Here is a 15,423-nt window from a genome sequence, read left to right as displayed (position 1 = left end):
GCAGCAACATTTGCTAGGCGCCTTTCTGGGTGCCAGAGCATCCATATTTGCTCCCGGCTAAGTGCCTATGTCAGCACTCAAGCATCCAGATTGGTGCCCATCTGAGCATCTATCTCGCTGCTATGCCAATGTGAATTAGCATCCATGAAAACATTTGCCATGTTTGTTGCAGCAGTTACTTGAAATATTAAAAATATTTTCACTTAATAGGGAGACCCGTTCGCTCGCTTACTTTTATGTGCGGATTATCAGCGCGGGTTTTGAGCGCAGATGCGGCTGCTTATTACATAGGCCCTTACCGCGCTTAGGTACCCACATTTTTCCATATGTGCGCGGATTTCTGCGCGCAAATCATTTGCATAATTTATTTTTTTTTATATCCCGAAGCAGCGTCTTCAGCCACGTGCAGTGATCAAAGCCCACGTTCATAACTAGCCATGGGTCTTACTACATCGACCCCTATATGTTTTATTATAAAAATGGACATTTGGTTATTTACTTTTGCCATCAGGTCTCCATGCAAGTGATGTCACTTCTTTTCCAGTGTTTTCATTTGGTGGTAAACTCCAAACTCGTTGAAAGTTTGTTAGCCGATGAAGTAAGACCTGAGAAACAGATGCAGATTGAGTGTGTTAAAAACAAGACATTGGGATTGAATCATCCCTGCTTGGAATATGCAGTACATCACCGTGAAATACAGCTAAGAAGCCAGAGTCACTGGCTCACATTTCCATCACTGCTCAGCCTCACTTCTCTGAAACACTTAACACGATACATCAGTATAGAAAACACACACTTTATAACCTATCTCATTTATCAGTATCATGTCATGCTCTCTCACAGTATGTACCTTCCCAGACGTTAAGGTCTGCCCAACAATTTCTCCTGGAAATGCCATCACAAATACATTGCAGATTAGTAGTAATGCACTGAACAGCCTTTGGTCACCATGATGCCATACTTTGGAACAAGTTACTGTTTGAAATTAGGAAAGTGGACAACTACATGAGATTCAGGAAACAGGTTAAAATCTAGTTTAACCAAATATCAAAAAGGAAGCAGATATTTTGCTGAAAGTAAGAAAGGATGTAAGGGCTACATGAAGTTGATTTAGTCCTGGTGGTGATGAGATTTGATTGTAAATGTATGTATTGTTTTATTGGCTGGGTGGATTTTGTATGTTTTTAGTATTATTTCTCTCCTTGATGGCTTTCCTGAAAGACAAGTGATCACATTTTGATAAATAGCAGAATTATTGGAAATATTAATGAAAGGGATAAAACGCACATAGAAATATGTACAGATAGCAAGTTGTATGCTAAATACCACCTTACAGATCTAAGTAATGAAGCATTTCTGAAGGGTTACTTGGAAGGCATGAGAACCAATATATTGTAATTAAATTTTGGCTCTCAAGATGCAAGCCTTCATCACTATACTTGGATCTCATGAAAGAATTAACACCTTTAACAAAATACTTGCAAACTCCACACGCCACATTCCTTTTCCTGCTGCACTATGGAAGTAGCAGATAAAATTGCTGATTTCAAGGATATTGGAATAGATTGCATGGATCTCAGCTTATCAAGAACGGACCTCTGCTTGCAGAAGTCAGGACCTCAGTCAACCCTTTAGGAAACAGAGGAAAACTAAGGCTCCAAAAAATAACAACACACCCCCCACACCAGAAAGGACCAACCAATTACAAAAATGACAAGAAGATCTGAAAGTTCTACTATCAACCAAGGGAAGTGAAGTCTTGGTCCATACCCTGGTCTCACATTTCCCATAGCTCCATTAAGAACACTCTAGAACTGTTGACAAAGCTATCAAGCAGTATATCTGGAGATAAGCACTGATTGCTGGTAATAGCATTGCAGTGCCAACCAAGGAAATAGAGGCACTCAAACACAAGTGGAGAGATGTAAGAGCAAAGATGGTCCAAACAGGCATATGCATCTATTGACAGCCATCTCCAAATGCTAAAATGTTAGAAATGGCATGCTGAACACACCACAAAATTATATCAAGTTCCGTCAGCGCACACCCAATATAGAAGTAAGGCTTTACTCTATTTTGGTGTTTCCCAATCCTCTCCCTAAAGGCACACCTAACCAATTGGGTTTTCAGGATATCCATAATGAATATGCATGAGATAGATTTGCATACATTAGATATCCAAGGTACGCACATTTATCTTATACATATTCATATTTCCTCTCAAAAGCCAAGCCGCGAGACAGAAGCGAGCTACCTGATCTGAAAACATGGGACCTTGCTGCAGAAGCTTTGGTAGATGAGCGAATCGCCAAGGCCTGTCCACCGCCAGACTGATCATATCTGCAAACCATGGCTGCCGAGGCCACTCCGGTTCTACTAGAATCACGTCTCCCAGATTAATTTCTACGCGTTGCAATATTTTGCCCACCAGCGGCCATGGCGGAAACACATACAGGAGAATACCCTGTAGCCAAGGAAGAACCAAGGCATCGACCCCCTTCTGCTCCACATTCCCTTCTGTGACTGAAGAAGCACAGTGCTTGGCATTTAGCTGAGTTGCCATTAAGTTCATGTGGGGTCTGCCCCATCTACAACACATGAGCTGCATTGCCTTCTCCGAAAACTCCCATTCTCCAGGATCCAGCTCTTGACAACTGAGAAAATCCGCTTGCACATTGTCTATCCTGGCTATATGAGAAGCCACTAGTATCGCCAGATGGTGCTCTGCCCAGGGAATTAACACCTGGGCTTCCTGAGCCACCGCTCAACTTTTGGTACCACCCTGTCGGTTGATGTAAGCCACAGTCATCGCATTGTCTGTTAACATCCTTAGAGGCTGCTCGCGCAAGAGGGGTAGAAAGGCACACAATGCGAACCACACTGCTCTTGATTCTAAGCGATTGATAGACCACAATGCTTCTTCCGCTGACCACTAGCCATGTGCCAACTGAGCTTGGCATATAGCTCCCCATCCGGAGACACGGGCATCGGTGGTAACAACTATCCACTCCGGAACCTCCAAGTCCATTTCGCGACTTAACTGGTCCCGACCAAGCCATCATGAGAGACTGGATCTGGTTAACTCCGTAAGAGGTAGTGGAAGATGAAACTGTTTTGACAACTGGTTCCACAAAGAGAGCAATGCCGCCTGCAGAAGCATCATATGAGCAAACGCTCAAGGAACCAGCTCCAAAGTGGAAGCCATGGAACCAAGAACATGCAAGTAATCCCAGATTCTGGGCACCATTTTTCTAGCAAACTGCAAACTTGCATCTGCAATTTGCAAATATATTCCCTGGGGAAAACCACCTTTCTCACCTTGGTACCGAAACACCTCCCCCCCCCCCCCCCCGAAACTCCAACACCTGAGAAAGGGAAAGATGACACTCTGACAGATTAACTACCCAACCTAGGGATCTCAACCGCTGTAGCACCATCTCCACTAACTGCCTGCAAAGGACCTCTAACTTTGCTCAAATAAGCCAATCATCCAGATATGGGTGAACTAAGATTCCCTCCTTCCTGAGAGCTGCCACCACCACAACCATCACCTTGATGAAGGTCCTTGGAGCTGTCTCCAATCCAAACGGAAGGGTGCAAAATAATTGAAAGTGTGTCCCTAGGAACATGAACCACAGGAATCTCTGATGGTCTGGCCAGAGCACAATGTGCAAGTACTTCTCAGTCAAATCCAAGGAAGCCAAGAACTCTCCTTGCGCACTGCTGCAATGCTGAGCACAGAGTCTCCATCTGAAAACAAGGAACTTTGAAAGCCATGTTTACTTTAAGTCCAAAATCAGGTGAAAATTTCCCTCCTTTTTTGGAACCACGAAATAAATGGAATACCTTCCCATCCCTCGCTCCTCTAATGGCTCCCAGCACCTGTAGGCAGCTGATGGTTTCCTGTACCACTCGCTTTTTGGTCACAGAAGCGCAAGGGGAGACTATGAACAAGTCCTTTAATGGACGAGCAAATTCTAAAGCGTAAACTTATGTTATCACGCTTAAGATCCACTGGTCTTTCGTGATCTTGGCGCACTCCTCGTGTAAAAAAAAAAAAAAAGTCAACCAACCCCCCTATGACTGGAACTGAGGAGTGGACCTCCTTCAATGGGCTGACTTGGCTCCACCACCACCCTGGTCAGATCCATCTCTGTTCGGCTTTTGACCTCGAAAGGACTGATTCCAGGACTGCTGTCTCCCCGAGGTCTGCCTCTGGGCTCCTCCTGAAGCCCTATTCTGCTGAAAACGCTTATTCCCTCTGAATAGAGAACACATAGGAAAAAATAATTTTTCCTCCTTTTGGCTTATCCTCAGGCAATTTATGTCCTTTATTCTCTCCCAGATGTTTTATCAGCTCCTCCAAATCTTCTCCAAAAAGCAGCTTTCCTTTGAAAGGTAACGCTCCTATCAGACTTGCACGAAACAACCACTGATCAGTTTTTTCACCCAAAGATGTCACGTGGCCAAGACAGCCAACATCTTTGTTCTAGAAGAAGTCCTAATGAGGTCATATAACACATCGGCTCCATAGGTCACCACAGCCTCTAGCCACTCCACCTGCTTCGCCTCTGAGGCAGACATCGCTCTATTCGCCTGCAACTGCTGCACCCATTGCAGCCCAGCCCGAAGCATAAAGCTGCTGCACATCACAGCACATATGCCTAGGGCAGACACCTAAAAAATCCTCTTGAAATGGACTTCCAGCTTCCTATCTTGCAAGCCCTTCAGCACTGCAGAACCGGCCACTGGAATGGTTGTCTTTTTCGTAATCGCAGACACTGAGGCATCCACTTTTGGAACACTCAACAGCTCAAGCGTGTCTGCTGGCAAAGGACTTAATTTATCCATCGCTCTACCAACCTTCAAGCCGGTCTCTGGAGTATCCCACTCCCTGACCACTAACTTCTTAACTGTCTTAAGGAAAGGCATTTGCTGGACCTCTTAAGCCATCCATGACCGGATCCACTTCTTCCTGACCGGATTCCTCTCGTGGAACCTTTATTCCTAACTCCTTAAGGACATAGGGGATCAGGGACCCCAACTCTTCGCTGTGGAAAACACAAACCACCTTTGGATTGTCCCCATCAACAGTCGGGGCTTTTCCTGGCTCCTCTTCAGGATCCTGTCCCGCTGAAGGATCTGCCTCAGGAGAGTCCTCTTCTGGCAGATCCCCGTCCTATGAATCCTCAGAGTTTGTCCGCAGCGTTTGACTGTGCGGGCATATCAAGGACTCGCTGAACCCTTTGTAGCCTGTGAAACCTGGATCTCTTCCTGGGTTGCAGACCTACCGAACACTCCTGCATGGAGCCACGTTGCCCCGCAGCTTTCATGGCCAAATAAGCCTTGTCTACCTCGAAACTAAGAGGGATGGTCTTGCCAGGACCTACCAACTTCCTGGGAGGAAATCTCCAAGAAAACTATATATTCCTTTTTTTTTTTAAACCTAGCTTCCAAAGTGCAGGTTTTGCAACTCTACCATCTGCTGGAAACAGTGAAACACTGAAGGATTGCAGGTGGCAGTATCAGTGAAACTCTGTCTCCATCTGCTGGAAGGGAGGCAAAACCCAGGAGTCTGGACTGATCTGGGTATGTACAGGGAAAAATGGTTTTACCTTCTTCATGCTGATGACTAGCGCCAATTGAATGGAAGGGAACCCTAACAGAGATGTAGAAGGTATTCAGATAGTTTTTGTATGGAGCAGGAAAAAGGATTTAGGGCTTTTCCCTCACAGCACCTCCTTCATTTAAAACCATATAACCTTCCAGTAGAGCCTCTTCTAGAAGCTAGGACCCAAGAAACTCATTAGGCAAATCAGGGGAACAGAGTACTAGCCTCTCAACATCCAGACTGTTAGGACTAGGGACCCGATTTAAGATTCTTTGACTTTTCAGGTTTTATGGGGTGATACAACAGCTTATTTGAAGGAATTAGTTTCATGGCATTGTCTAACGCATTCTTTGAGGTTGGCTGGGTCATTTTTGTTGTCTGTACCAGGGGCTAGAACAGTAAGGTTACAAGAAACCAGGAATTGGGGGTTTTCTGGGTTAGTCCCTTTTTATGGAATGGTCTCCGAATCGAGATCCAACACATTGAAGATTATAAACTTTTCTGTAATCAAGCAAAGGTGTTACTGATACAGGAAGCATATGGGGTGCTATACATTGTTTTAATCTGGTTTTTGTCTTGTTGTTTTTATGTCTTTTTAGTCTGATCAGTTTTATGTTTATTTTGTAATCTGCCCAGAACAATTGTGCTGGCAATGGACAGAAAATTATTGTAAATAAATAATAGTTTTTCTGTCCCTTCTAAGTTTCAGAGAATCTTTGTCACTAGAAGAATTGGAGGCTATGCGTACAGAAGACCTTCCCCCCCACTCTAGAGAGAAGGCATCTTTTAACTCTCTTCTCAAACAATACTGAGGAACTTTCTTACCCAGAGGAGATAAACAGATCCACATCAGGTTTTTCCCATTCACAGAATATCTGGTTTGCTAGTCTAGTGTTTCCATACCCTCTTCTGAAGCATACCTAGCCAGTCGGGTTTTCAGGAATGCCACAATGAATATGGATGAAATAGATTTGCATACATTGGCACTTCTTTTATGTAGGAAGCCCCCTGATGAGAGCCTACTCTACTAGGGGGAGGGAAAAACCCAGATATGTTGCCCTAGGAGTTCAAGAATTTTCTCCACCAGGCAAAGACTTGACTACAGAAGCTCAGGCATACTATCCTACCACCTGCTGGAGGCAGAGAATACTGGCAAGCAGAGATAAGCAAGGAACCCTGTTTGGGTAACATCAGCAAACCAGTTGCTCTCTGCCTCCATCTGCTGGTAGGGCAGTATAACCCACTTGTGTGGACTGATCTGGCAAGATGATAACAAAATAAATATAACACAATCTACACAAATTTATAATTGCCCTTTGTAGAGAAAGAAAGAGCATGCAAAAACATATAGGGGAGAGAGAGCATGAGAAAGAATCTGTGCTTGTGTATGAGAGAGGGATTGTGAAATGCTTGCATGTGTACCTGTGAGAGAAAGATTGGGAGCCTACTTGTGTGTGTGTCTGTGAGAGAGAGGAGGTTTGGGAGCCTGCTTTTGTCTGTGCTTGCGAGAGAAGGATTGGCAGCCTGCTTGTATGTGTGTGCCTGTAAGAGAGAGAAAGAAGGGGAGAGGGATTGGGAGCCTGCTTGTATGTGTGTGCCTGTAAGAGAGAGAAAGAAGGGGAGAGGGATTGGGAGCCTGCTTTTATGGGTGTCTGTGTGTGTGACAGAGAGGGATTGGGAGCCTGCTTGTATGGGTGCCAGTGTGTGAGAGAGAGGGAGGGATTGGGAGCCTGCTTGTATGGGTGCCTGTGTGTGTGAGAGAGAGATTGGGAGCCTGCTTGGGTGTGTACCTGCATGACAGAAAGAGGTTGGGAGCCTGCCTGTATGGGTGCTTATGTGTGACAGAGAAAGATTGGGAGTCTATCTGTATGGGTGCTTGTGTATGACAGAAAGACTGGGAGCCTGCTTGCATGTGTGTACCTGTGTGTGTGTGTGAGAGAGAGAGAGAGAGAGAGATTGGGAAGCCTGCTTGCATGTGTGTACCTGTGTGTGTGTGTGTGTGTGAGAGAGAGAGAGAGATTGGGAGCCTGCTTGTATGTGCCCCTAAGCCTGTCCAGGCCCAGATCCGCCCCTTCCATGTTTGAGTCCTCCGGAAGGGACCTTTAGCCCCAGCTCCAGAACCTGAGGAATCAAAGGACCTAACTCCTCCCTCCGGAAAAAGTGGAGTATCTTGGGGTCGTCCACCTCCGAGATTGGAATATTCTCCACATCATCTCCTGAAACCATGTCTACCGCATCTGGATCAGCACCCTGATCCCCCGACACCACCCCCCCAATATCCCTGGGGGTCTCCGGCGGCCTGAGTCATCGGAGTCCTCATCAGCTCAAACAGGGCCCAATAAATGCTGCACCACAGAAGGCTTGGTACCATGGGACCAATTAGGCCTAGAAGCCATGTTGTGATCCCCCCCCCCGGGGATGGAGACTGGTAACCCAGCCCTGTCTGCTGCACCAAATAAGCCTCATGGAGTAGCAGGACAAAAATCAAGGGAAAAAGAGTGAGGAGCCAAAGGGAAATTCGTGGCCTGAGCTCTAGCGCACCCTGAAGTAGGCAGATCCACACCATGTGCTTCATCTGCACCCCCCCTCCCCCCCAAAGGACCCGGGTGGACTGGGGAAAGTCTCGGAGAAAAATCCCCGTCCCCTTCTGACAGTGCAGGTAAAATTGTCCGTGCACCTAAAATGGCCCCGTTCCCACGCCGACAGAGCCCAAAGGCCCAGCACGCACCGACCTCTCACAGGCTTTGCAATCGCGGTTGTGTCGGCACCCTGCTTCCTACGTTTCACGGGTGCCTTCTCCCCCGAAACACACGCTGAACAAAGCCTGAGGCGGCTTAAGCGCGGTATACTGAGCTGCAAACCACAACCACGCCAGTGGGGAAAAAAACCCTGCCGAGCCCAAGCATCACCAAGCACCGGAGAGGAGTAAAGAGCCCGTACCTCACAGCCGATCAAACACACGGAGGGAGGAAAGCCATCCGCCAGAGCTCTGTAGCCTTACCTCTCAAACTGCTCCTGCTGCTCACCTTTTGTTTTTTAGGGTTTTTTTTCCCCAAAACAACTTTAATCAAATTGACAAAAAAGCCCCCCTCTCCTAAGGCTGAAACAAAGCTGTCCAGCTCAGCTCAGTCAAAGTTAAAGGAGGAGAGGAAGGTGAGAGCAGCTGAGGAACCAGGCTCTCACAGCCCTGAGCCAACAGCCACGTAAGCGGCCTTGTGAAGGAGAGGGATCTGTACCACCAGATTTACATCCCACGGATCAAGCGCACAAAAAGGTCCCCGACCTCCAGCTCGTCCACCTTAACCAAACAGGGAATGGTCTCCCCAGACCCAAACCCTTGTGAGAAAGGCTCACAAAAAATAAAAGAACTCGCCAGACTGTAGAACTGCAGCTTTTTGCACTACAATGTGCAAGGTTATACGAGTCTCACATAAATACACATTCCAACATTAAGTGCAACAGAACTTTTTTTTATATTACTCAAGAGATATAGGCTAAAGTTCACATACTGAAGAGAAACTTGGAGGCATTGGTTTGTTGTCTCCACTGATCACACACACCCTCTTCTGTTCTTCAATGCCTTTGAAATGTCAAAAAGCAGTTAGATTTTAATCAGCAGCTTCTACTTCTAGTATCCATATTTCTATATAAACACAAAATATACTTAAGCGCCTGGAAGTGGTATCTGTCTACTGGGGACATGCTATTGCTGTTCTGGTTGTAAGGGAGTACCATTTGCTGCTGAACTCAGACACCCGGGCAACAGGACTGGAGGCAGGTAGGACCCATCTGAGCTTTTTTCCACACTGCCCAGAGGGGAGAGAGAGCAGCAGCAGGAGCAAAAGTGGCCCACATAGCACAGAGGCGATGGGAATCAAATTTCACCAGGTATCAGCTAGTAGCTTTATTTTAATGTAACTGACAAAAATTAACAGTGGGCAATGAAACTATAAAATAAGACCCCCTTCCATTTATTCAAATTAGTAATGACTTGCTTACCTCCCCAACTTTATTAGCAAGTGCAATCAAATCCCTCTTAGGTGACCATGCCATAAAGATGATTTCATGGGGCAGTTGTTTCTCCCCAACTTGTCGGAAGGCAGGCATGTTAGCAGTCCTAAAAGTGCAGTAAATAAGAAACTGAATGACAGTTTGTTTCTTGTATGAAGTAGTAATTTTTATCTTAACATCTTAATCCTCTCTAGTAGACCACAATTGTAACCCACATCAAGGGCCTGATTTACTAGGCTCCATACACATAAATGGGAAAGTTGTATTAAATCAGACCCTAAATCAGTCTAATAAAAAGTTATTTCCTTAAACTTTTTGTTGACCTTTATTTCCATGGAGGGCAACACCTTCAAACTATAAGCATGAAGCACTAAGGCTGTCAACAGTGCTCAAATTAACACTTGTAAACTAACATCTGAAAAAATAATCTAACATTCGGTGGCCACATAAACTCATTTTCCACCATTCCTCCTGTGACCCTCTCCTATGCACGTCACTGGGTCCTTAAGCCATCCTTCATACTTTCCCTTACCAAACTGCCCCCTTCCCGTAAGAGCTTTCAGGTGATGATCTATATAGCAACATTTCAGTGCAGCAACAAAGTGACCTACAGAATTTTTTTAGGAAAATGATTACGGCCAGAATAGGTAAGTACAGGCAGACTCTTAGTGGGCTTTACTGCCGGAGGCTCTAGCAGGAGAGATAGCACTCTCTTCGGGAGGATATGCAGGCAGCTGCTAAAGACGAGCCAGACCTGGCTTTGGACACACTGCACCTCTCCCCGGGAAATCAATCACCTCACAACAGGACCAAGAACACAAAAGGCCGGGATGGACTCGGGCTCTGAAGAGCCGGCACCAGATCGCGTCTCTTACGAAACGCACCGGGATCTCGTCACATAAAGGGAAGAAACGGGTTTCCCGCCAAACTAAACTGCTTTATAAATGTATATGCAGTTTCTTTTTCAGTACCAGGCTGTTCAGCGCACTCTCCCCGACACCGCAGAAAGAAAAAAAGGAGGGGAAAGGGGCGGTAGCCCAAGCATCACGTAGACCTCACGGGCTTGCTGCAGAGCGCAGCCTGCTAGAACGCGATCGCTGCTTCCGGTCCCCCAGTGACCTAAATGTTGCGCATGCGCGCGGCGGCCTGCCTGCTGCTATTCTTCTCAGCAATAGTGCGTGCGTGCGATGTTGTCATTCTGGGTTATACGGTACGAGCAAGCTAACTACCTAGTGCTTTGAAATAACGTTGGGCTGAGAACCAATTCTTTTTGCAAATAATGTTATCTTTTTATTAAATTTATTTATGTATTTAATTAATTAACGTATATATATATTCGACACATTCCAAGTGATCATGGCGGATTACAATAAATACTATCATAACAATACATTGACGACATGAAAAACAAATCATAAATTCACGTAAAATGAAAGTCCATCCAAAATATTCCAACTGCTCAAGGCATGACGGATTATAATAAAGCATGAACAGTAATAAATAACATTAAAATAAATACAGCACATAAAAACATAAAACAAAGGGTGCTCAAATATTCTGCCAATTCAAATTACAGATGTAATCTTGTTTAGAAGATGAGAGGGCACATAAAATAATTTATATATTTTGGGGGCTATCTTCCTCTGCCATAGGTCCCCTTACTAGGATGGTCAACTTTTCTGTGGACCATAACTGGACACCCCGTTAAACGTCATGCTTTGAGAGGAGAGGTGGGGGCAGGATATAGGCTACTGTCAGTTGTGGATCCACTCATTTCTTGGCTTTCAAGCACCCTCCCTCAATATACTTTGTTTTATAAAATGTTATTTCAGCTAGCCTTATAAAGACATCAACTGCAGCCTCTCTCATGCAGTTTTGCTCTCTATCACAACTAAAGTTGTGATAGAGAGCAAAACTCACCTCCATACTTCCCCATAAACACACAGCCTTCTATCATATACACAAACACACACACACACTCCCAAACACCAGGGCCGGCACGTCCATTAGGCGAATTCAGCGGGCGCCAAGTTGTAGGGGGCGCCGAAGAGCAGCCACGTGGTGCCGTAAGTGGGGCCTATCCCGCTCGCGGCAAAGAGAAATAGAGACTGTGTGCTTCTCAGGGCGCCAAAACAGGGGGGGGGGGGGGGGCGGCGGCAGCGCAAGGGTCACTTAGGGCACCCAATACCCTTGCACCGGCCTTGCCAAACACACAACTTCCTCTCTCATACACACACACTCCCAAATACACATCCTCCTCTCTCAAACATAGGTAGTTTGCTCTCCCTTTCCTTACAACCTTCCCAGCCTTTCATCTGTCTATTGCGCCGGAGGTGGACCTTTAGGCCAAGGTGGGGTTGACGCTACACGCAGGGCAAGCCCTACGGGTCCCCACCGTCGGCAGGTGGAGCATGGCATTGAGCATGATGTAAGTACTCTAGGTTCTTGTGGTCAGTGGAAACCGTGATTTGGTGTTGCGCTCACTCGAGCCATGGACGCCATTCCTCGAAGGCTGTTAGAGATCTAGCTCCTACGGAAGGAGGAATCAGCAATCTGCTATAGATCTACTCCTCAAGAAGGGAGGAGTTAGCAATCTGTTATAGAACTGGCCGCCAGGGAGGTGGAGTTAACAATCTGTTAGCGATTACCCCGCCAAGGACGCGGAGTTGGCAATCTGTTGTGGATCTGCTCCCCAGAGGAGAGGAGCTACCAATTTGTAATACTCCATAGGTGGAGTTAATGATCTGTTGTGGGATGGCTCCCACAGAGTGGCAGTCTGTTATGATACCGCTCTAGTAGTGTAAGTAATAAACACTTAATGGAAATTGGTGAATCCTTGGGCCGATGGCAGATGACAGCGCCCCCAGGAGGATATCCTGAGAGGGACCACCGGCTAGGCTAGAGTATGGAGACAAACACAGATAGTTCTTTATTAGACAGGAAGTAGAACCACCAGAGGTGGCAGTAGTGAGTTGGCGTGCCCGGCAGGGCTGAAGTCCCTCCGATACTGGAATTGTGATCTCTGAGTTGCTGAGCTGTAGAGAGAGACTATAGATAGTGAGTAGACAGGGTATGCTGGATACATAACCAGTAGTTGATGATACACTCACAATTATAGATATCTGTAATGGCTTCTATGCAACAGAGAGTCTTCAGTATATTCAGGAACAGGAGCCGTGGGCGAGTACTGGTTCCTGTATGCAGTCTGGAAAGGGAACTCACAGTATCTGTGTATGAGATGGCTTCTGGAATAGAAGATAGTCTTTGGAGGGATTTAGGAACATAGGCCCTCGTGGAGCGAGTACCGGTTCCTATCTGTAATCTGTAATAGTAATTCACAAGATATAGGTATGCAATAGCTTCTGAGATAGAAGAGAGTCTGTGAAGGATTTTAGGAACATGGGCCCTCATGGAGCGAGTACCGGTTCCTATCTGCAATAATAACTCACGATCTCCGTACCTGCGATAATGTCTTAGACAGAAGGGAGTCTTCAGAGATTAGGAACATAGGCCCTCATGGAGCGAGTACCGGTTCCTATCTGTAATAGCACTCACAGTGTTCACGTCTGCGATCACTTCCAGGCAGTAAGGAGTCTTCTGAGCATTCAGGGACATAGGCCCTCGAGGAGCGAGTACCAGATCCCGTCTTAGCAATCTGAAATCAAGAAGAGAGAGCGAGGCTCCCGAGGAGTGGGTACCCCTTGGTAAGTTTGTGGAGGCAGAGCAGCAGAGAAAGAATTCCCCTTGCTAACTTGATTCGTAGTTGCAAAGAAAGACCTTTTAAGTTGGAAGCGGATGACGTCACTACGGGGGGACGCCCCCGAGGTTCGCACCCTTGCCGGTACAAACTCTGGAGCGCATGCGCGCATGCGTCCTTACGTCATCAGGAACATGGCGGATCTGCAGCGTCGGGCCAGCTCGGGGATTCCAGGGAGAAGCGGCGAGGAGAAGCCGCGGTAGCACCTGTCTGTCAGACCTGAAGGGGGTTGCCACAAAGGTAGAGAGGGTGGAGCGAGGGCGAGAATAGGCATGAACGCAACAAAGGCTAATTTAATCACCATCAATTCCTTGTCCCCAATTCCGTAATTACACTCTGCATGGGAGAAGTGTTGAGAGAAAAACAAGCATGGGTGCAAGGTGTGATTGGCTGAGTGTTGGCTGAGGATTGCACCAAAACCGACGTTAGAAGCGTCCACTTCGACAATGAAGGGTCATCAGGGATCCGAGAGGCATAAGCACTGTTCTTGTAGGAACTTGAGGTCTTGGAAAGCAGTCACGGCTTCAGGAGACCACTGAGAGGGATTGGCTCCCTTTCGAGTCATGGCTGTCAGTGGAGCGGTCAGTGTTGAGTAATGGAGGATGAACGACCTGTAGTAGTTAGTGAAACCCAAGAATCTTCACAGTGCCTTAAGACCAGTGGATTGCGGCCAATCCCGAATACTCTTGGTTTTTTGTGGATCCATCTGGAATCCATGACTAGAGACCACATAGCCTAAAAAGGGAACAGACTCCTGAAGAAAGGAGCATTTTTCCAGTTTGGCATATAGCTGGTTGTCCCTCAGTCTTTGTAAGACGTTGGCAACGTCCAAATGATGGCTCTGAAGGTCTTGCGTGAAAACCAGAATGTCATTCAGGTATACCACTACACAGATGTAAAGCATGTCCCTGAAGATTTCGTTCATCATATTTTGAAATATTGCCGGGGGGTTGCAGAGGCCAAACAGCATTACTAGATATTCAAAATGGCCATCGTGGGTGTTAAATGCGATTTTCCATTCATCACCCTGGCATATCCTGACCAAGTTATATGCTCCTCTGAGGTCCAATTTAATGAATATTTTGGCCCCTTGGAGCATATCAAAAAGTTCAGCGATTAATGGCAATGGGTAACGGTCTTTCAGGGTGATCTAATTTAAGCCGCGGTAATCTATGCACGGCCGAAGGGAACCGTCCTTATTTCCTACAAAAAAGAACCCAGCTCCAGCAGGAGACTTAGAAGGCCGGATGAAGCCTTTCACCAAATTCTCTTGAATATATTCGGACATGGCCTTGGTTTCCGTCAGAGAAAGTGGGTACACCCTTCCTCTGGGAGGTTCAGTGTTGGGTAACAAGTTTATAGCGCAATCAAATGAGTGGTGAGACGGTAGAGTGTCCGCAGCTTTCTTGGAGAATACGTCTCGAAAAGAGGAGTACTGCAGGGGAAGACCCGGAAGAGAGGTGGTAGTGGTCAGGCAAGGCATAGGAGTCATGACCTCTAAGCACTTTCCATGGTAGGACTTGCCCCATTGGGACAGTTGTAAGGTGCTCCAATCAAATTGTGGTGTGTGCATTTGTAACCATGGCAGTCCAAGCACCACAGGATGTATAGCCTTATCTAAGACCAAAAAGGAGATGGTCTCTGTGTGCAGTGACCCGGTGCGAAGTTGGATTGGCGTGGTAGAGTAGATAACTTCGCCTGGTAATGGCTCGCCATGAATTGAAGACAGTAGCAATAACATAGGTGTCTGGACGGTGGGGATTCATAGGTGCTCCACGAGTTGTCTGAGTATAAAGTTCCCACCGGCCCTGGAGTCCACCAGAGCTAGGGTGTGGAATTCTAGGGCGTCTGCATTAATGGAGACAGGTAGTGTTAGTGGAGGAGATGGTGCGGTCAGGCCTAGGAGGATTCCTCCGGCAGATCCTAGGCCTGGGAGTTTCCCGGACAGAGTGGACAGGAGGGTACCACATGACCTGGCTGGCCACAATACATGCAAAGACCTGATCTTTGCCGATGACGCCTTTCCTTAGCAGATAGATGACTG

The 15,423-nt window shown here is 46.6% G+C and overlaps 1 protein-coding gene across 5 annotated transcripts in view; it reads right to left on the bottom strand.

Annotated features, from left to right (window-relative positions):
• The window catches only part of ANAPC4 (anaphase promoting complex subunit 4), a 221,010-nt gene that overhangs the window by 197,072 nt on the left and 8,515 nt on the right, over nt 1–15,423 (bottom strand). The window contains exons 1-3 of one of the 5 annotated variants that reach the window (XM_029589893.1): nt 10,594–10,748; nt 9,611–9,728; nt 500–605 (exon numbers count right to left, since the gene is read on the bottom strand). In XM_029589893.1, coding sequence (XP_029445753.1) covers nt 500–605; nt 9,611–9,718 — 214 coding nt within the window. In that variant the 5' untranslated portion in view covers nt 9,719–9,728; nt 10,594–10,748. Of the gene's footprint in view, nt 1–499; nt 606–9,120; nt 9,192–9,610; nt 9,729–10,419; nt 10,443–10,506; nt 10,526–10,593; nt 10,749–15,423 lie in introns of those variants that run through there. The other 4 variants (XM_029589913.1, XM_029589919.1, XM_029589927.1 and 1 more) reach the window with 4 other exon arrangements.

Source organism: Rhinatrema bivittatum, chromosome 1 (genome assembly GCF_901001135.1).
Source record: "Rhinatrema bivittatum chromosome 1, aRhiBiv1.1, whole genome shotgun sequence".
In the NCBI taxonomy this organism is placed as follows: domain Eukaryota; kingdom Metazoa; phylum Chordata; class Amphibia; order Gymnophiona; family Rhinatrematidae; genus Rhinatrema; species Rhinatrema bivittatum.
The sequence above is the reverse complement of the archived record's forward strand: the minus strand, read 5'-3'. Positions and strand labels throughout refer to the sequence as shown.